Genomic DNA, 21695 nt, shown 5'->3' with positions numbered 1-21695 from the left:
TCAGCTGTGCCAGAGAGATGAGGGAGGGATGAGATAGAGAGAGAGAGAAAGATTAAGAAATAGAACACCCAAAAAGATTTTGAAGACATGACTATTGACAAAATACGACCATATCTGCTGGGTGAAGTACACCAATGTGCAAACAGAGCAACAGCGAGATGTGTGAGCTGTTGTGACAGTAAAAGGACATACTGTACAATGGAACACAACCTTAAAGACTGTAAATAAGTAAGTGAGAGAGAGAGAAAGAAAGAGAGACCACAGGAGGGAAAACTGACTGAAGACCAAGGGCGCCACAGCAAAGTGGACGGTTACTCTCCGACCCTTATCTGTCAAAAAACAATACCGTCTCGGGCGTGTGTGTGTGTGTGTGTGTCCATGCACTGCATCGCCAAGCCCTCTGGTACCTCATTCTCCAATCTTACTCCAATTTTAACCCCAACTCAGATGGCCAGCAAACCCCCCCCCCCCCCCCCCCCCCCCCCACACACACACACACACAGGTTTGCTATTCACTGTGCTATAAAATAACAATTTGACTTCAAAAACAAAAACAAAGTATAATGGTAACAAAGTATACCAACATCTCACCGTGTTAACAAAAACCAGGCTTGACGCCCATTATCTGGCCTAGGCTACAACGTATGAACATATGCCAGCCAATATGAATACATGGCACAGTCATTAATATTCCAGTAGTAACACCGCAGCATGTTTAAGCATTTATATGGCCATGAATAATGAATAGGCATCAATATGCAACAGTGTGCTGTGTGCGTGGGAGTACCCTACCCTATTGCTCCCTGCTTTCGGTTGAAGACCTTCCTCCCCACCATCCACCCAGTGGGGTAGTGGCCATTGCCCTTCAGTCTACAGGAGGCTGTGTATTCTGAACACGCTTCCAGCTGGGTATGAAGATGGGGCTAGTGGTTACAATGTGTATGAATTATGAATGACCCGGTGGGAGGCTATATAACATGATGATCATAGAATACTGGGACATTATCGACAATGGAAAGGGAGACCGCACTTCAAAATAAGAGGATTATGTCGTACAGTGAATTGTGTGAGTCCATGGTTTTGACTGGGTTTTCAGAGCTAGGCTAGGAGGAAGATTTCTTTGGAGTAGTGTTGATGAGTAGCTCCCCGGGACCGGGGCTGGTGACTGGCAGCGGCAGCAGGGTGGAGGTAGAAAACAGAGGAAGGGAAGGCTGTTTGATACCATTTCTCATCCCGTTCCATGCATTACAATGAGCCCCTCGTCTGATTTCTGCCTCCACTGCACTGCAGTAGAGTTGAAGGGATGGTGGGAAGGACAGCTGTCCTAAGTCAAGGTCATGTTCAAGAACTGAAACTGTGTTTATATAAAGCAGACAGAAGAGCCAATCGGGAGGATTCCTTCGGAGGCCCTCCCGGATGATTGATCTATTTGTTTTCTCCTCCTCATCCCTCCGTCACCATCACGGACTCTATTTACAACCGTTTTCCGTATGCATGGAGCAGGAGTGACTGCATGGGGGAGTGAGAGAACGAGAGAGAGCGAGAGGGAGAGAATAAGAACAAAAAGAGTGTGAGGGGGAGAGAGAGAGAGAGAGAGAGCGAGAGCGTGAGAGGTACAGAAAGGGTGAGCGGAGCCAGAAAGAGAGAGTCGCTGCAGTTTAGATGGATGATGTATGTCAGTGTCACCTCTGTTCCACACGACACCCCTGGTCCGGTCAGCATCAGCACTGACTAAACACAACAAGACCAGTCTGTGACAGCTCTGAATACAGCAGTCCCTGTCCACATAACTCACAGGACGGGTGTATTTACATCACAGTACACACACATGGTTAAATACAGATTCCTGGATCTAATGTAGAACGACAGGGCTTCGATGGCATGTGTGGTGAGGTAGTATCATCATGGTTTCAAACAAAACACAGCCACAGAGGCTGGCGGAGGCAGAACTCAGGGGACCGGCACATTGTAATGCATGGGGCGGAGTAAGGAAAGGTATCAAACATGTGTTTAAAACCATTCCTCATTTCGTTCCATGCATAACAATGAGACCTTCCTCCGAGTTCTACCTCCACCAGCCTCCAGTGAAACAGACACAGCTGGAAGTGCCAGGTGGGGGGTTTTATGACCTGTTTTCATGCAGCATTGCTGGGGTTTATGATTCATGGTCCCCTTGTTCATGAACCATAGCAGATTTGTATGTAGCACTGATACTGATAAGACAGAATAATCTATGGCAAAGTACGACAGCGGGCAACAGCAAAGTACTGTCCTTGACTGATAGGCTTGGGCTAAGATGAGGAACACACATTCATCTGAGAGCTTGGAGATGAATCACACTTCTTCAAAGTTAAAGTCATTAGAGAGCTCTACTGCGCACACATTAGAGGGATACCAAACCACAAAGCCCAAACCACAAAGCCCAATCTAGACAGACAGTCGCCTGGGGTATCTACAGCAGTGGAGGCTGATGGAGGTAGAACACGTGTTTGATACCATTCCTCATTCTGTTCATTACAATGAGCCTGTCCTCCAATGTCTACCTCCAGCAGCCCCCCCCCCCCCCCCCCCCGGACTACAGTGATGTCTGATCAAACACACAGTTTTCATAAAAAGGGCTATGGAATGCTAAGTCCCTGTGGTTAGTCCAACCAAACATATGCTATCTGAATGGGTCATTTAGACATCGCTGGCTTCCTCTATGTGTGAGACCTTCCGTCAGCCACTCAGTTTGTTTCAATCTTGACAGTTGAATGTGGGGGTAAAGGGCCGCTGTCGGGTGAGTGCATGAGTCACCTTTAAAAGGAAAGGTGAATAGAGAGTGTCAGTGTATTCAGGTCTCATCTGCTAATGCATTGTGCATAGGCTCTAGCTGGAACACAGGGGAGAATGGTGGAGGTAGAAGACACTGTCATGTATGGAATGTGGAATGGTATCAAACACATTCTGTTCCACGCCTTAGACTAAATAATATATCCTACGATTTCTACCTCAGGTCGCATGCATCTACACTACTGCGCTTATTGCACACACACAAAAAAGTATGGACAAGCACACAGCCCACGACAGTCCTACTGCAGAGCTGAATATTCCTTTTAACAAGGTTCTCCAGATGCTGTCTGAAAATGGAATGACGGCATCTCTGCATTTGAAGATGCCAGGATGTGTTAGGTGCTATTAACACTGCCTATGGCCGGGTAACATGTGTGTATCTGCATAGAGAGAGGTGGACCTATACCCCCGAGGGTACTCAAGGACCCTAAGAAGAGCACTGCATGATGTTCGGCCTCATTAGGCGAAGTCTGTCCTGTCCTCTTCTCTTCTTCGCGGAGGCGGATTGTGAAGAGTACAGATGGCAAAGCAAAGGAGGAAGTACATATTTAACTAGTTTGAGGCACCACCAATGTACCTACAAATCGGGTTCACATCCTTGTGGAAAGCATACAGGGGAATATCTGTGTTTATTGTGTTCATGACAGATTTCAATACATAACATTAGACACCTTACACATTTCTTTATTGATCAAGCAACAATATAGGTCTACAACGTATTGATTGCTACTACTACTAGTACCATCAGGGTATCTCAAAAGCCAGCCACAGCTAATGAAAGTTACACACCATGAATCTCTAACCAGAGAGTCTGCTAAAATGTAAAAAATAAAAATAAAATAAAAAACAACAAAAGAGCTTCTCAATCTCAGCACAGGCACATACATCAATCATCGTGCAAACATGACTGACAGGAGAGGATGCTGCTGGCCAGAGATCTCGTACCTACCTCAGGTTGTCAGTTCGCTGCCCAGCAAGTTACCACACAACACTACGTGAGCTTAGAATGATAAGGTTCTATCTCCGTTTAGGGTAGTTCAGAGATATTGAGCGTCAAAGTTTTTACATTCCATTATGTTTTGTGAGATGGAACCTTTGTATTTTATGAATTACTAACTCAAAAATGTCAACATTTTTAAAAATAACACCACACAGGCATTAATAAACACCTAATGGATCAGATTATGTAAAAAACTCAATTTTGACAAATTGACAATTTTAACGTCACGATTACACAGACATGATGATGACGCTGGTGGTGATGTGAGAGCCGGAGTTCTGACAGTACAATCTGATATACAACCAACAACAGAACAGTGGCGTGTGCCTTGAAGGCTCCTAAACTAAACACACTAAACTAGTGTGAGCCCAGTGTCAGCCTCCTGTCCTGCCAGTTGCCTGTTTTTTAAGAATGTATTTATTATTTCGTAACATTGAGTGGCACTTGAGCGACCCACTGCTGCTGCACCTCACTGACTCACCGTCGTGAACACACAGTGAACACACAACCCCCCAGCCCCCCCGTGAAAACTGTTGTCTGCGACTGCATGTTTGCATGTTTTTCCAGCTTACTGTACCGTAGATAGGGTTTATTTTGTTTTACCTTGCGTTTCCTGGTTTCAGCAGACCCACTCCACACAAAGCACTGGTAAATGACCCGCAGATTCTGCTTCCAGTTATCCACTTTGTAGCCGTTCACATGGGGGCACCCGGCTGGACCCATGACAGACACAACATTCGTTTTCAGTCTTTTTCTCAGCAATGAAACGTGATCCAACTCAAGCTAACTGCTAACCCAAGTCACTCCAGAATGAGCTAAAAGCTAGCTTTCGCTATCCACCAATTGTTCCGAATTGGCTAGCGTGAGAGGTAGCCCCGGCCGGGTGGGAGGTACGTGCAGTAAACATCAAGGCACATTCTGGAGAAATTCCATTTTTAGAAATAAGACATTTCTTCTGCAAATATATCCACGTTTGGGTCGTATCTTTCCTTATTCCCACAGGTAAATCGCTGGATATTCAATTTAGTTCGCAATTTTAATGGTAGGCAATGGAATTTTAGCAGCACATTGCGAGCTTTTGCAAGCCCCACCTCAATCATGTCACGGTAGGCCAATGGGAATGTCTTGGTGAATTTCATTGGTGTGGATGGAACATCGTTTCCCTGTTAAGTCCCACCTATTTACCGGAGCATATCTTGTGATTGGCGCAATTATTACAATCCATATCCGCCAGTCAAACGTCTCCCATTGGCTGTAATATGAAAGAGCTTGGTCGCGTAAATAAAGTACTGTACCATTGACTGTTATATTTTTCTATGAGGTCTAGTGTATTTTTTTTTACAGTCCCAACGAAGGGACGGAAACATCTTTGCATTTCAGAGCCAAGCTATATATAATGCATAAAATCCAACATGTATGACTCATGCCAACCCAAGTCAACATCGTAACGCTCGAGACCTTGACATCATAGTAGAATTCTCAGTACTCCTCCACTAGAGATTTCCACTGTCCAGTACGTGAGAGACCTCTAGAGGACAAACAAAAAAGCTGACAAAATGTTTGCAATCTCAAGGGCATGTGAACACAAGTTAGTGATGGACTTCAATGCCTTGTTTTTAGCTTCCGAATGATTTCAAACTGAAGTTAGTTTAGGTGAGGGAAATCAATGACCAATCCTTGAAACAGGAAAATATTCAAATGTACCCCTAATAACATTAATGCAATTCGAATAATGACCATGCAACAGAAACAGTGCTTATTCACACATTTTTGAACAAATAAGTCCAGTTTTTATTATTGTGGTTGTTAATGCAGCAGTGGCTCTTCCACCTGAACATTGATAAATAAAACACTGACAAAATTGTTTTTTTGTTAAGGTTTCCTCAAGACACCGTGAAAGAAATAACCAAATTATCATTCCACACATTTAGATTTTCCTTGACCAATGTCCATACTCAATAGAATGTTTTCCTCTTTTAAAAAAAGACTCCTCAGAGAACCTGAAGGGTGGCAGTGTTCTCCTCTGTCCGAGGCCCTCAGGAGTAACTTGACGTTTTGCTTCCCACCTCATCCTCCTGTGTTCCCATGCTCTGTAACACAGTGGGATTTAAGTTATGGGATGTCATCGATCAGTATCCATGCCCAATACCAGTGTTTCCCCTAGGTTTGCTGCCTTGGGGGGGGTGGCATGGACCGTGGCATGGACACCCCCCCCCAGGGGGTAAGACCCTGCGACATACCAGCGTCATGTCCAGGGGTGTACTAACTTGTACATTAAGCCGCCTCACGCTACTGAAACAGGAGATAGGCTCCTGCCCTATGGGCCATTAGGCTGGAGAACCATCGGTTCTTAAAGCTACTTACTTATGTGGTCTTGACTACCTGTCCACTTTCTCACCTGGTTCTTGCTCTCTCTCTCTCTCTCTCTCTGGTGCAACATCCTGCTCTCTCTCCTTCTCTCCCTCTCTCTCTCTCTATTTTGCTGTCAACCAAAAGGCAAACATAACAACCAGAGTATTTATAATCTAATAAGAGGTATACATTGATCCATATCAATTTATAACATAATTATAATTGAATATTGGATTACTGTGGGCAATGCAGTCAGATAATGTCATTTTGACTTTACTCTCTCACCTGAAAAAAAAATCGTAAAAATAAAATCGTATAAAAAACAGACATTTCCAATGCTTCAATCCACTGTCCATGTACTGTAAATATGCCATTATGGTATTACCATGAAGCCCAATTCTAGCAGAATAAGAAAGATAGTATATCTACTTTAAGTAAAATAATAAAGTGCATCCAGTTAGCTCTTTAGCTGGCATGTGTGCAGCAGACTAGCTCATCTAATCACCTCTGAGCTAGCTAGCTAGCTTGCTAGTTTTTTTTACACTATTTTACATACCATGGAACTATAATCAGACACTTTCTAGTCATAATAATAACGACCAATTTGAACCAACTTGCTCTGTTAGAACACTCAGCAATTATATTTGCTAACGTTTCAACTTGCTTACTTTCATCTGCAGACATCTCACCCTGCAAAAACTCTCTCGCGTCGCGCACACACATTCGCGCACAATCTTGTACGCGAGTGTGCGAGTGTGTCCAGCACGAAGCGAAATGTGGAGATAGGTTTGGCTATGTGAAGTGTGGAGATAGGTTTGGCTATGTGAAGTGTGGAGATAGGTCTGGCTATGTGAAGTGTGGAGATAGGTCTGGCTATGTGAAGTGTGGAGAAAGGTTTGGCTATGTGAAGTGTGGAGATAGGTTTGACTATGTGAAGTGTGGAGATAGGTTTGGCTATGTGAAGTGTGGAGATAGGTTTGACTATGTGAAGTGTGGAGATAGGTTTGACTATGTGAAGTGTGGAGATAGGTCTGGCTATGTGAAGTGTGGAGATAGGTTTGGCTATGTGAAGTGTGGAGATAGGTCTGGCTATGTGAAGTGTGGAGATAGGTCTGGCTATGTGAAGTGTGGAGATAGGTCTGGCTATGTGAAGTGTGGAGAGATAGTTCTGGCTATGTGAAGTGTGGAGATAGGTCTGGCTATGTGAAGTGTGGAGATAGGTTTGGCTATGTGAAGTGTGGAGATAGGTTTGACTATGCGAGACTACGGCGGACTAACGTTACCAACGAGCCTATGGGCTTGCCACTCGCTAGATTCGGGTTGGGTGCATTTTTAAAAAAGCGGATATTTTAGCCTACTTGTCAGATGTTTGTCTACGTCTGTAATAGTTCCTCTTTCTTGGGGGGGCGGGGGGTTCCGTTCAAGGCAATGCTAGGGGAAACACTGAATACTGTATAACTGGTCTGGTGGAATTTTATATGGTAACATAGGGATACTTCTGAGAACGAGAGGAAAAAAAACTAATAACAAAATAAAACAAATTCAATCAACATTCGAATTGGAAACACAGTCTGTATAGTCAAATATAGGAGTCCATGGCAGTTGGTGCTTCCTTACCTTCTGCACAAATTGCGGGTTTACTGTGATTTCTTGATCCATGGACTTTAGCTTCTCATCCAGCTCTATACACTTCAACATCTGTGATGGAGCGAGGACAAGACATATTAACTTACAGTAAAAGCACTAGTCACTTTGCACAATATGAATCATTTACCAGGTTAGACCATCAACATCGTCATTCTCTTACCTCTTGGTCAATTTTGTGAAGCATTGCAGGATTGTTGTATTTTTCCGGGTTGTCATGGAAACAGACCATGCCATCCTTTTGATTGATACTGGCATAGATCTCACCATCTTCAATCTGCAAAGAAGGGAAAGTCAGAAAGATGAAAAAACAACATAGTAATAGCAAGGCCATTCACAGCACTATGGTCGAAATGCATCTGTGTGCCGACGGCGCTGACTTACCATGTGCAAGACATACTTCTCCGCCTCCTGGGGCCCTGACAGCTGCACTCGACTCGCCATGTCTTGCAAGGACAGCGTCAGGAAAGTCTGTAAAAGGAGAGAAGATTAGACCCACAGCTGACCATTTAATTCATTTCCCCTTTTCCACACTATAAGGAGACTGTAGGGGTGTCTGAGGTTACTCAGGATGAGGATTGTTGAGGTGAGGAGGATATAACTGGTGAAAGGAGTATTTGGGGAGAGGATAATATATTAGAGGTGTTTACCAATGCGTGTTGAAATGAGGGAGGTATGTTTGACAGAAGTGAGCTACTGTGTATACAAGATGAAGGCTTATATTTGAAATGGAGTTTATTGGACATGAGCAATGTATACTTGAGATGAGGAGGGGTTCATATTTGAGGTGATGGGGAGGCATATGTGGGGTGAGGGTTGACCTTTGTTAGCCTCTGGATGTTCTTCTTGTACAGGGAGGACAGACACTGCTTGACCAGGCCTGTGTTGTTGTCGCGTGTGAATGTCTCATTGTGTTTGTTCACCACGCTGCGCAATTCCGCTGGGTTGTTGGTGGCGTACACCTGAGCGAGCTCATGGTAGGCGTTGCTGAGAGGCTGCAGAAAACAAACAAGCAATAGGAGAAACTAAACTATATGGAATACACTGGTGCTGCAATATTTCTCTATAGGTTTCTCTATAAAGAAGTTAGTCAGAAGTCGCAAATTCAGGACTGCGGTAGTATCATGTTCAAGGCAGTGAAAGGCGGCTGTTGAGAGTTCCTCACTGAACACGTAAATAATCTCCACACTGCTTGCTATAGCAAAGTATTTAGTTCGTATGACTCGTCACCACTGCCCATTGTGAGGCCACATCCATTCTCACCTTGATGAACCTCCCAACTATCTGTGACGTGTATTTGGGGAGCTGCTGCACTTTTCCATGGAGAATCAGGGAGACCAGGATGTACTTCTTATAGGCCTCCAACATGATGTGACTGACTGCCATGGCTGGAGTGGTTATTGCCTGAGGGATCAGAGATCGTCAGGGGATCACACAACAGAAGATAACTAATGGTAAATACTACAGACATACCGTCCATATTGATGAAAATACTGTGATATGACACCAACACTAACTTTGGGTGTAGTGCAAAACAAAAACAAAAACAAAAACATCCATGACAGCTTCAGCACACCTACACCTCTCCATTAACACAGTACCTGTTCATAAAAATACAGTGCTCTTTCAAAGTTCTTCAGACCCGTGTAGATCATGCCTCCGTAATAGTAGTAACATAGAAAGTGCTTTGCGTCGTAGGCGCCGTTCTCCTTACAGATGTCCATCATGTCGAGCTCCAGGAAGGGGAGGACAGGCTTGAAGCACTTCGCTAACAAGCACAGCTGGAGATGGGATACATTAGATTAGGGCTGTGTAATAGAATTGATACAGCTGATTTATCTGAACATTATAAAGAAATGTGTTGTTTTGGGAGGGGAGGGGGGGGGGGGGGGGGGGGGGGTTGTTCCATGTGTTATTTCAATCAGTGTTTCCCATACATAGACGGGACTGTGGTGGGCTGCAATAATCTACATGTCCGTCTAATTTGTCCTGAAAGAGGAATGTTTCCTTTGTCTCAAATGTCCCATCCCCCGGAGGGGAGTGGCTGCAAGTCCTGTGGAATGTCTGAAAAAACTGTGATGTCATGAGTTGAGTTCCAATAAGATGATAAGATACGTTTTTAGGATGATATAAAAGTGGAGGTGAGGAACTAGTGCGAGGTTGTCCTTGTCCCTGGGTCCTGTTAGTGAGGTTGTCCTTGTCCCGTGTGGCATCCCGCTCACCAACACCCCGAAGCCGGGGACTAAGTACCAGGGACAGCGCCCCGAGCCCCTAGGCAGGGTGATCAACGCCTGTTACTATCCACTCGCACAGCTGAACCAGCGGACCAGCTGTGCGAGCCGAGGAGAAGCCAGGATAAAGCAACTTGGGAAACCCTCATTGGGGGGGAAGCATTGCCAGTACATGGCACGATGTAAACAACGTTTATAATAACGGATGTGTCTTTTGTGACCAGACCGAAATGGCCTGAGTGGAGAGCCCAGGCAACCAGAGCTCGAGTGACGACAAGACGGAGAATTACCGAATAGCCGGTGAGAGGTACGGAGTACCCCCCGGAGTACAGAGAGTGATGATTGACTGTTCTGCTAAGTTACCCTTTTCCCCTAATGATTGACTTTTATCCCTAAGTACCCTTTTCCCCCGGATCATTGACTTTTAAGGCTACGCCGTAATCCCGAGTGGGCAGTGCCCCAGTCTATACCTTCTAAATTAGGAATAAATATGGCGATGCGCCTAAAGGTGACCTCCGTCTCCTCTTCTCTCTAGCTCAGTGTGTGTACTTTTACTCCGGTCAAGTGAGCGGGTTGCCACACCCTGGGTCCTGTTAGTGAGGTCGTCTTTGTCCCTGGGTCCTGTTAGTGAGGTTGTCTTTGTTCCTAGGTGCTAGTGTTGTTGTCTACATGTTGTAAGTATCAGAGTGTTTTGATGACCATGGGTCATCTCTCTTTCTCCCTCTTTTTCTCTCTCTATTCTCTGTACTAAAATGTAACTTTTCTCTATTAAGTATGTGCCTTGATGTATACATTATTATTAAAGCCTCATTGATTAATTCTATTTGAAATATCTTGCTCTAAATAAGCACTCAACAATTCTCATAGTGATAATTACATTGGAGTCAGATTATCAACATTAGATGTATTTTGCTATGGAGGAAACATAACCAGAAATCTCTGCCGTATATAACAGACGGAAACAGATTGTAGTTTATTCCGATTTACAGTTCGCCATAGTCTCATTATGAACCGAAAGTATTTTTTGTGCTTTTTTGCGCATTTTTCTGCGCTACTCAAGCAGGTTGGTAGAAAGGCCGGAGCTACAGCAGAAAGGCCGGCCGCCCAAACACTTCCCTGCCCCCACGTCGATAATTCTGTTCCAGATTTTTTTTTTATGTGGTCCACCAGCCACAGTCTCACAAAGTCCTGTGGGAAACACTGCATCAATAATGTATGGCATACATACTGTACAGACTACCAAGGTGCAACACAACACAGTAGGGTTATATTTTCAGTAAATATATCGCAACTATCTCCATATGTATTGTATAGCAGTAGTATCCTATAGTGATACATGTACTGTGACACTTAGTGAGGTCCTTGCCAATACCCAGCCCAACATTATATAATGAGAAACCTGGAAGGGGGCCGTTGATTGTTATTCCTTATGAATAGACTTCTGTAATCATACAGGGGGCATATCAAGTCAAAGACCCGGTGTCCTTCCAGTTGTTTGCTCACCTGACACAGGTCTGCATGAACTGAGGTAAGTTGGTTTGTGTTCATCTGCATTTTGTCTATTGCCTGTTTTAGGATGCCGACACCCCTCAGTGGCTGTGAATGGAAGAGATGCATTAGAGTTAGATTACGTGTGTTGCTATCTGCAGAAAATATGTTGACAGCTAATTACACCATACGTTGAAATGCAAACATCCATTTTGTCTCATGCTGTTTTTGAAATTAACCTGTGTAAAAGTAGTAACGATAGAGTAATCTCTAAAGAAAACATTTCAAACACAGATACAATACACTGCACTTCACATCACAACAACAAAAAACACAGAACACATAAAGGAGTCTTCTTACTGGGCAAGTAAGTTCATGCAGTATCTCCTCTGTTTGAAAATGTGAGCTCCTGTTTGGCAAGTCTTACCTGTTTCCGCTCTACAAGGGCATTTGTCAACTGATGGCAGAGGCCAGCAACTGAAAAGAAAACCAAGAAATGGCTTAGTGAACACATTAAATAACCTTTGCTATGAATGTTTGACCTTAAAGAATGCATCATTTCTGAACTTAAGTTGAATCCATGTCCGCTAGAAAATAAACGAGTGTCTTAAACTGGGTAAACTTACAAGTGTCTGTTGCATATCGAACATGCTCCCCATTGCAGGTACTGATGAAGAGCTGGACTTGGGAAAAGAGTGTCTCAAAGTCAGGGATGTTTGGCATGGAGAACTTCACAAACCTGTAGAAATTGAGAGGTGGGTGAATACAAGAAACGGCAAAACATGAAACTGCATTATAGCAATTAAGAGAAAACTGTATGAGGCAGCTCATTTCACTTAAACCTAATTCTCACTACAGAACCGAATTGAGCTAAAATGAGTTGTAGTGGACTGTCCTGGTTACGCATCCACCACCATAGTATTCTTTATTTAGGATTGGTACACACACCATAACAAATGATTGTCAAGAAGCCTTCCCTAAAAGGTAATAGAATAATAACAAAATAAAATAGAACATTTATAATATTAATAATAAAATAAATAATGATGATATTGTTGGCTAGCCTAATATATTGGCTAAATTAAAATGTGCATTGTGAGACAGAAATAAAAAATGTTAATGAAAACAAAACCTTTTTTAAATTAAAATAAAATAAAAATGATATGAAAGGGAAATGTGATTAATCAATACATTCAAAAGGAATATTAAGACAGACCAAGAGATGTTCCAGAAAAACAGACCTCTGTAACTCATTGACAAATATCCTTTACTAATTCTGAAATAGACTAATCTGGTGATTAGAGGAGGATCTTGTGGGGTAGCCGTGAAATTGTTTGTTAATGAAACAGTGCTAGCTAGGACAATGTGAAAAGAAAATATGTGAGCCAGCATGGTATCGTTTGGGTTGGCCGTGTAGTGTATAAAGCCCCATACAGTTAAACTAAAACCAGGGTTATGGTCAATTTGATTTCAATTCAGGAAGTGATATGAATTTACAATTCTTGATCTGAAAAGCTTCTTATTGTCAGTTTATTGAGATAACATTGAACATAAATGTCCCATCCACAATGATTGAAGTGTTAATATCATTTTACTTCCTAGATGGAATTAATTGAAATTCAACTGACCATTAGCCTACAAAAAACACTATGCTAAACAGACTCCTTTTTTGTTTTGTTTTTTTGCTGTGTTTTGGCAAATGTTCATCAACATACATTCCAGAATCACCAGAGTGTGTGAGCCTCAAACGCACAAAGGTAAGCCGAGCAAAACTGGCTCAAATTCGTTGAGCTGGGATTACAGAACACCAGTGGGGAGAAAGCTACTCACAGCACTGCCAGCACCCCAAGGGAGTGCTCTTGGATGTCCAAGGCCCCCAGTACAGTGTCCAGGTGGGACAGGTTCTTGGCCAGTAGCTCCCCGCTCTTGTTGATCAGTTCACACAGCTGAGTCATCTGACCTGTAATAATGAAACAGGAAAAGCAATGGGGTAAAAAAACAAATAGTGCAGCATTTTATTGCTGACATATATTAACATGTCGATGAAGACTACAGGCAGCAGGTCACACATGCCTTCCAGGTTGAGTCTATTTCACCTATCCTACAACATCTAGCAGTAGCCTAGTTTTGGAATTTACAATGGAGACCCCCTTCTCTCACATCCAACAATTTTCTCCCCAAGATAGCTAAAATAACCACATTATCTAGAGGTGAAAGTGTATTGTGTTTGTGTGTTGTTCCCAGGATGTTAGTCCCCACACATCCTATGTATGTAATATACTATCAAGCATACACACAAGTACAGGTTTCTAATCTAATCAGCTTTTCTAAGTAGCCGTTGACTACATCAGCATAGCATATGATAACAGGAAAAAGGGAATATAATGTTGGGTATCAATAAGAACCATGAACCTAAATAAAATGGTGTATCAAATCGAATGTGCACTGTAAAAGATATTCGGCCGGTCAAGTGTCCTGTCAAGGCCTTCACAGGGTACATTAGCAATGGAAGTAATGCATATTGCGTTACAGACAGGGCTTCCGACCAATACCATTTGTCAATCGTGCTCTCCAACCAATCGGATGTGCCTTGGGCGGGACTACCGGTAGGCAATCTCCAGAAATAATTTTAGCTAACAAAAACAAAAAGTGCGATTTATAAACAGGTACACATCAAGACCGTTATTAGAGTTCTGCAACAACGCCCCTACATAAAACCTTATCACCAATAATAACTTTATTGAAGTCCCGTAGTCTAAAATCAGCATCTTAGCGGTATGTTTACATGATAAAGCAAAAAAGGAGGATATATCCCAGTGTGGCTATCTAGCTAGCTATGCGTGCAGCAAAAGCATTGGTTAGCATTAGCTAATAGATCCAGCTCATATGAGAACTAGTAACATGTTTAGTGTCCATACCTTGAGCGGAGAGCTGCCGCACATTGTTCACGAACTGCTCCAAGGCTGAAGCCATTATTTCATCTGTCCAAACCGTAGACAATTCACACTGTTTGTCATTCAAATGTCAGAAACAACTCCGTTCGGGCTGAGACTGGGGGCCACACAGCCGCCACTGACAAAGTATCGCGAGATAGTCGTAACCGACGGGGTGAAACGAGATTTACGATAGGAACTACGATTAAAGCCACAGTCTGCAACATTTCCAGTCGTTTTAAATAATTGGATGTTACCCTTGATTTTTAAGCATATGACTTACTTACAGACCCTAATTAGAAATTAAAATCTACCATGAAGATATTAAGTCTTACCATTACAAAAACAAGGATCAAGCAACAAGCATCATTACTCCATTGTTTTCATATGAAACTTTGTTAACACATTATGGCTGTAAAAAAAATACGGTCCACTTCTCATCTATTTGATGCAATCCCCTGAAGTAACACATCTTCCCTCATCTGAAGTAACTGTTATGTTAATCTTTTCGCCTCTTTCTTGAAGATTAACAACATCACTTGAAGCGCCTACCGGTTATTTTATTTGCTGCTGGCCCTTTAAGACAGCTGTAAACACAGGAACTGCAGAAGACACTACCGGGTTGTAAATCAAAGATCTTAAAAAATCAAGATGTGGCACGTTCTTTCCCAGACCCAGGTTACGATTTGTGGGCAAAACAAAAATGCTAAATACTGGAACCTTTTCCCTTTCCCCATGAAGTCTTGCAGATTATCTCTCTAATGATCTATGTTATAATAACTAAAACAGAAACCATACAGTATATGAAGGTTATATAGGTATCAACGATGAATTGAGAATCAAGGACCCCAATTGAAATAAGCCAGTGGCTTTCTTGGGTTTTTATCCTGTTAGTTGACCTTGTATGTAATATGTACTTTCATGTACCTACTTCTGCAAATCTTCTAATAAAGTTTTCAATCAATCAATCAATATCATACCAGTGCGCTATTTGTAAGTGCAATTTCTAACTTTTTTTTAATGTGACGAGAGGACATACCTCATTGTCATTTGGGAATCAGAAAATGTGAATGAAATGATAAGTGTTTTTGGAGAGTTTGTTGTATGTCATATCTTTCCCTGGTCTGATACATACATCTCATATCTTGGGTGGATGGAGAAAAACGGGGAGAAAAAAGACCACGTGAGACATCTTGTCCTACTTCACTATCTTTCTTTAGCACCAAGCTAGATGTACACAAGCTGTGCATTTTTTGATTCTGACCTCGCTATGTATGGTACAGCAGCTGGGCAACACACGTCAAGGACCATCAACTCCAACCCACAGCCGCTGTGTGATTGATAAGACCCGTGAGGTGCAACATTAATCGTAGGACACTCAATCCACATTGAGACCCATGGAAAACAAGTCCAAAAACACAGTGGTCAAGACAGAGAGAAGAGGTCACCTTTTGCTGGACAATAGCTAACTAGCTAGCTCATTTTAGGCAGAGAGTGCAAGCCAGTGCATGCTTAGCCCGCAACTATTGTCTGCAAGTGCAATTCAATAACATCGGAGTAGAGCATTGACAAATAGTTTGCAAGATTACAACACCCCAGAACATTTTTCATTGACATGTCATTGAAACACTGGTGTCGCCAGATTTCATGCGGACTTTCGAACACTTCTTAATCTTATCTCGTGCTGACAGACTAAAACACGTGCGTTTTGCCAAGTCACATCATAACATGTCCTTATTGCCTAAAGTCATACGCCTGCTCGGAGGACGGAGAACCTTCTCTATCTTTCCCCAGTTTGAGTCGATTTGCGCAAACAGAATGTCGTCCTCCTCCTCTTCTGGTGGTAAGAGACTGCGGGTCCTGGTGGACATGGACGGGGTCATAGCGGACTTCGAGGGGGGCTTCTTGAAGAAGTACCGAGCCCGGTACCCCGACGAGCCCTTCGTCCCGTTAGAGGACAGACGAGGGTTCTGGGTGTCCACTCAGTACGGCCAGATGAAGAGTGACCTAAGCGTGAGTAGATCAGTGGTGTACCCCTCAGTAGATCAGTAGATCAGTGGTGTACCCCTCAGTAGATCAGTAGATCAGTGGTGTACCCCTCAGTAGATCAGTGGTGTACCCCTCAGTAGATCAGTGGTGTACCCCTCAGTAGATCAGTAGATCAGTGTTGTCCCCTCAGTAGATCAGTGGTGTACCCCTCAGTAGATCAGTGTTGTCCCATCAGTAGATCAGTGTTGTCCCCTCAGTAGATCAGTGTTGTCACGTCAGTGTTCATTCAAATGTGTGTTTAATGAGGCTTGGCATACATATACAGGTGCAACTCAAAAAATTTGAATATCATGCAAAAGTTCATTTATTTCAGTAATTCAACTTAAAGGGTTAAACTTAGATATTATATAGACTCATTACATGCAAAGCGAGATATTTAAAGCCTTTATTTGTTATACATTTGATGATTATGGCTTACAGCTTATGAAAACCCCAAATTAAATATCTCAGAAATGTTTAATATTACATGAAATCAATAAGAAAATGATTTTAAATACAGAAATGTCAGCCCTCTGAAAAGTATAATCATGCATATGCACAATGCAATGAGTCTATATCATATTTAAGTTTAGCCCTTTAAGTTGAATTACTGAAATGAATGGACTTTTGCACGATATTCTAAATGTTTTAGTTGCACCTGTACATTCAGTTAGTGAGTGGTATATTCTTCTCGTTCCATTGCGTCCGAGGGCCCGTTGTAATGCACACTTGTGCTAGAGCGTGGCTGTCAGTTGTGTCAGATGTCTCATAGTAAAGTATGTATTTAATAATGATACATTTTATAGGCACCTTTTTTTCACACACACACACACACACACACACACACACACACACACACACACACACACACATCTCTTCTCTTCTGTAGCCCAATAGCCACCCACACTCATGTGCACAGTGACAGTCACATGCAGGCTTTGATGACAAAAGGTCTTTTTATTTGTCCATGATAAACCAACCCAAGTTTACACAGAGACACACTTCTCTAGTCCATACAGTAGTTTCGGCCAGGCATACACCATAACGTGTCTCCCATAGTCCCACCATGTTTCATAATATTAAACTGTTATCTTGGGGACTTTGGACACATGGAGTATGCCTTTCAAGAGTAGTCCTGTGCCTATATACATACACTATAAAAGTACGTTGATGATAAGCAGAGGCTATATTGACTGTAGGAGAAGGCCAGCAGCATTTGGGAGTCTAAGGACTTCTTTGTTGACCTGGAACCACTTCCAGGAGGTGTGGAGGCCGTCAAGGAGATGGCTAAAATGGAGAAGTAAGTTTGAGTCATGGTTGTGTGCACACCATATTTGAACAATACAATAAAAAATGATCTGTAGGTGTTGTTTTATTTCCATCCAAAGAAACATACATTATTCTTCACATACTGCAAAAATAGTAATAATTCCCACAAAGGACCCTTGGTCATCATGACCATCATGGCTAAAGAAAGCCACTCAGTAGAATGTCCCTCTCAGTCTCTGAGACGTTAAGGTAATGTAAAGGTGGTGTTATTGAGGAGATAGGCAGGTGGCCCTACTAGAGCACAGCCTGTGCAGTAACACTCAGAAAGAACAACGTTATGTCATAGTGGGCTGTATGCTATTGTCATTCTGCTTAGCTCTTTGAAATAACAGGCTCACTGGCCATATAATGAGTGCAGTACTTAAACCCTGTGTTAGTGTGTCACTGTGGCCTATTCTATGTCAACAACTATTTTGCAGCTATTTCCTCAAGAGTATTATATTGAGAAAGGTCTTGTACAGGCGTTGTACAGTATGGCACACACACACACACGTTACACGTGTACACGTTGTACAGAAAGGCGTTGTACAGTATGTTTGACTTCTTCTTTGCTTCCTTCCTAACACCACTCAGGAAAATTGTGTATAATGGCTACATCCGTAATCACAACAAGCAAAGAGATATTGTTTTGTCTGTCAACTTTCATAGGAAACCTTACACCTCTCTCTTTCCGTTCTCTCCCCAGCACAGATGTCTTCATTTGTACCAGTCCAATAATGTATTACAAACACTGCCCATATGAGAAGGTGAGCTAACACAGGCTCAATGTTCTATGAGTGGAGTGGGTTTGTTTGGACAGTGGTTGTAGTTCCTGTTTCTAATCCTCTTTTCCTGTGTGTGTGTGTGTGTGTGTGTGTGTGTGTGTGTGTGTGCGTGTGTGTCCGTGTCCGTGTGCGTGTGTCCATGTCTGTGCATGCGTGTGTGTCCAGTATGCATGGGTAGAGAAGCACCTGGGCCGTGACTTCCTGGAGCAGATTATACTGACCAGAGACAAAACTGTTGTGACTGGTGACATCCTCATAGATGACAAGCCAGACATCCTCGGTGAGTACACAGTACTGTACACCATCCCAGTGTTTGCCAGCTGGCCCTGACAACAACTAAATTGCTTTTCCTCAATTCAACCAATTTGTGTCACTACACAGTCATACAGTAGAGTAGGTCATAGATGTTCTTTTTTCAGGGGTCCTACCTAGCAGGGTACTTTTCAGAGACCATAAGATTGACCAGTCCACTACAACTGATATCTGTGCTTGTAGGTGTGGACCCCAACCCGACCTGGGAGCACATCCTGTTCACTGCCTGCCACAACAAGCACCTGCCCCCCAGTCCCACCCCCCGCCGCCTGCTCTCCTGGTCAGACGACTGGAGGGGCATCCTAGAGAGTAAGAGGCAGTAAGGCCCCCCCTTCCCTCCGGTTTCCACCCTGACGACCCACGGAGCACTGGGGTACCGAGGACAGGGGTGGACACCTTCACTAGTCCATCACAATGAATCTGACAACCTTAAACAGACCCTCAGATCAAAAAAAAAAAAGTTTGAGGTTTGAGAACTGTACCATCTTCCTTTGCCAATGTGAGAGGATATTCATTTGTTTGACCACTAGGGGGCACTCATAGACTGAAGCATGGGATAGTCTTGTGGAACTACTATTGAAAATGACTGCAGTGAAGACCAATTACAATACTTAGAGAGCAGAGGAGACATTTTTAGTTTGCAAAAAAACGGATTCATTCTAGTTAGTTATTAACATACTCTTGTGAGTGAGCTGCCTGATCTGTTTGTTTATACATTTACTTTTTTGAGAGTAGTTAGTTACTGGTTTATTTTTTATCTGACTACAGTTTGAGAGTTTTGTGGCCTGTATTAAAGCTTAGATCACAAGTTTGGAGAATAGAGTTTTAGTTCAGAGGGAAGAAATCATCAAAAGCCATAAAGCCACAAATATGCTCTTCTTAGACATTGTTTACAGTTACATAGTTGAAAGCGTGCACTTTAAGCACCAATTTGTAGCACCTCATAAACTACCTAACTATCAGTCTCACTCACTACCGCATCCTAACATATACACACACACACACACACACACACACACAATATATATGTGTAGATATAGTAGTAGTAACCAGTATTATCTGAATATACACAGAACGTGTATGTCATTTTGTTTGTTTTTTTACCAGGGCATTGGCCTAAGGGCTATACGGTTTCTTCATATATGTATTGGGGAGTATTGTAACTGATCCTCTGTCTTTGGTCAATACGTTCCACCATGGTGCCAATATTGATTACATTTTATGTTTTCTAATCATAGTTTAGCTAGATTTTGTAAGGGTTGATTAACTGAAGTGTGTTAGGCATACCTTATTTTAGAAACTTGCTTAGAAAGCTTGCTTTTGAAAGCTGCACCTATGTACTGTAGGTATTTAACAATGTGAACAAGAACATGCAAATTATTGTACGCAGTCATGTTTCATGATGTAGTACTGGATAAGATGGCATACTGATGAAACCTGATCTTAGCTAAATATTGTTACATAATTCATTTGATATATAATACAAACATTGTTATATATAATACATTTAAATTATATAATTAGAAGCATATTCTGGATTGAATATGAAATATATAATATTTATATTAATATAGAATATTAGAAATATGAAACTAAAATTATAGACGTTTTTTTAGAGGAAGACGCATCTAATATATATTGTGAAGGAAATGGAATGCATATGAATTGAATTTTTTTTGTATTTACCTAAACAAAATATATTGATATTAGTTTGTGTAAATCTTATAAGCCCTCACTTTATCGTCCAAGTCTGTATATTAAACCTCTGCTGTCAACATACTGTACATGGGTCAAGAACCTCTACCACAATGCACAAAAACGTTCTTCCATTTGTCTTTTTTCTCAAACCCTCTGAAGGTCTTGCATTCAGAAAGTGTTTCCGTCAGGGTGTTTTGATCAAGCAGCCTTAGTAAACAACAGAATTGATTATATGAACAGAACCCTTCCAGAAAGATTGTATCCACTACTCATTGGAAATGATTGGAGGAAAGTTCTACATGATTAAATATGTTTAGCCTTGTGTTCAATTTGAACAGAATTGGGTAAAATGTGTGCTTATTATTGTCCATTGCTAGGTTAGCTGTTGTGTGTCCCTCTCCCCACTGTTTCACATGGAGGGCATAGCTAGTTCTGACTGGTTTCAGTCTAACCAAGCAGCGGTGTATCCACACATACTAGTACATTTGAATTGTGTTTCATGCAATGGCTGTGTTTTAATACCTATTTTTTTCCTTGTCACGTTTTTAAAGCCACTGGGCGGTAAAAGGACTAGGTTTTCCTTATATTTTTACCCAGCAAGTAATTTTTGGTCAGCCAGGAAAGGAGACAAGAAAAGCCTGTTGGAACATACACAGCACAAGTGTTGTTGTTGATGTGATTATGAGTGTGTGTGTGTGTGTGTGTGTGTGTGTGTGTGTGTGTGTGTGTGTGTGTGTGTGTGTGTGTGTGTGTGTGTGTGTTGGAGCTCCTGCATCTAATTTATTTTACATGACAGCTATCTTCTTAATGAATGTCTCATGTTTTTGGTGCTGAACAATATCTGTCAAAATGTTTTTTGGGTAAAGGAAAAAAATACCAAATGTAGCTATTCACAACCAATAAAATAATAATAATAAAGTATGCTACACTTTGACAATGAATATTCAATTATTTAGCACAAACATACTTAATTTTGGGATAAATAAAGGTGAAATCTGGAGTGTATGTTTTCATAATACGGTTATGGTTAGGGTTTAGGTTGAGTAATTTGTCATTTTGGTAGTCAGGTCATGTATCACTTCAA

At 42.1% G+C, this 21695-nt stretch overlaps 3 protein-coding genes across 4 annotated transcripts in view; 1 reads left to right on the top strand and 2 right to left on the bottom strand.

Moving 5' to 3' along the window:
• usp22 (ubiquitin specific peptidase 22) overlaps positions 1–4555 on the bottom strand; it is a gene marked incomplete at its 5' end in the record, with an annotated part of 24429 nt that extends 19874 nt beyond the window's left edge. The window contains one exon of one of the 2 annotated variants that reach the window (XM_080541580.1): positions 4410–4555. In XM_080541580.1, the coding sequence (XP_080397706.1) occupies positions 4410–4555 (146 nt within the window). The remainder of the gene's footprint in view (positions 1–4409) is intronic. The other variant, XM_080541581.1, reaches the window with a different exon arrangement.
• A 1039-nt stretch (positions 4556–5594) lies between these two features.
• Positions 5595–14603, bottom strand: cops3 (COP9 signalosome subunit 3). Its single transcript, XM_080542180.1, has 12 exons — positions 14466–14603; positions 13378–13507; positions 12174–12286; positions 11975–12024; positions 11563–11655; positions 9430–9609; positions 9092–9232; positions 8650–8823; positions 8213–8299; positions 7992–8105; positions 7802–7882; positions 5595–5922 (listed from the first exon to the last, which is right to left on the bottom strand). Exons 1-12 carry the CDS (start codon positions 14518–14520, stop codon positions 5869–5871), a joined length of 1272 nt encoding a protein of 423 aa, XP_080398306.1. The 5' UTR covers positions 14521–14603; the 3' UTR covers positions 5595–5868.
• A 1477-nt stretch (positions 14604–16080) lies between these two features.
• Positions 16081–20222, top strand: nt5m (5',3'-nucleotidase, mitochondrial). Its single transcript, XM_080541975.1, has 5 exons — positions 16081–16493; positions 17708–17808; positions 18523–18583; positions 18767–18881; positions 19097–20222. The coding sequence occupies exons 1-5, from the start codon at positions 16128–16130 to the stop codon at positions 19234–19236; spliced, it is 783 nt and encodes a 260-aa protein (XP_080398101.1). The 5' UTR covers positions 16081–16127; the 3' UTR covers positions 19237–20222.
• Positions 20223–21695: the final 1473 nt, after the last annotated feature.

This window comes from Nansenia antarctica (assembly GCF_963989245.1).
Source record: "Nansenia antarctica genome assembly, chromosome: 11".
NCBI lineage: Eukaryota > Metazoa > Chordata > Actinopteri > Argentiniformes > Microstomatidae > Nansenia > Nansenia antarctica.
The sequence above is the reverse complement of the archived record's forward strand: the minus strand, read 5'-3'. Positions and strand labels throughout refer to the sequence as shown.

Coding starts and splice junctions, on each gene's coding strand:
- cops3 (XM_080542180.1), bottom strand. CDS start 14,520: ATGGCTTCAGCCTTGGAGCAGTTCGTGAACAATGTGCGGCAGCTCTCC. Junction 9,610..11,562: donor TTCATGCAGACCTGTGTCAG/GTGAGCAAACAA, acceptor TCCCATCTCCAG/CTGTGCTTGTTAGCGAAGTG. Junction 7,883..7,991: donor TTCACAAAATTGACCAAGAG/GTAAGAGAATGA, acceptor GCTCCATCACAG/ATGTTGAAGTGTATAGAGCT.
- nt5m (XM_080541975.1), top strand. CDS start 16,128: ATGCGGACTTTCGAACACTTCTTAATCTTATCTCGTGCTGACAGACTA. Junction 17,809..18,522: donor GAGATGGCTAAAATGGAGAA/GTAAGTTTGAGT, acceptor TTCTCTCCCCAG/CACAGATGTCTTCATTTGTA. Junction 18,882..19,096: donor TGACAAGCCAGACATCCTCG/GTGAGTACACAG, acceptor CTGTGCTTGTAG/GTGTGGACCCCAACCCGACC.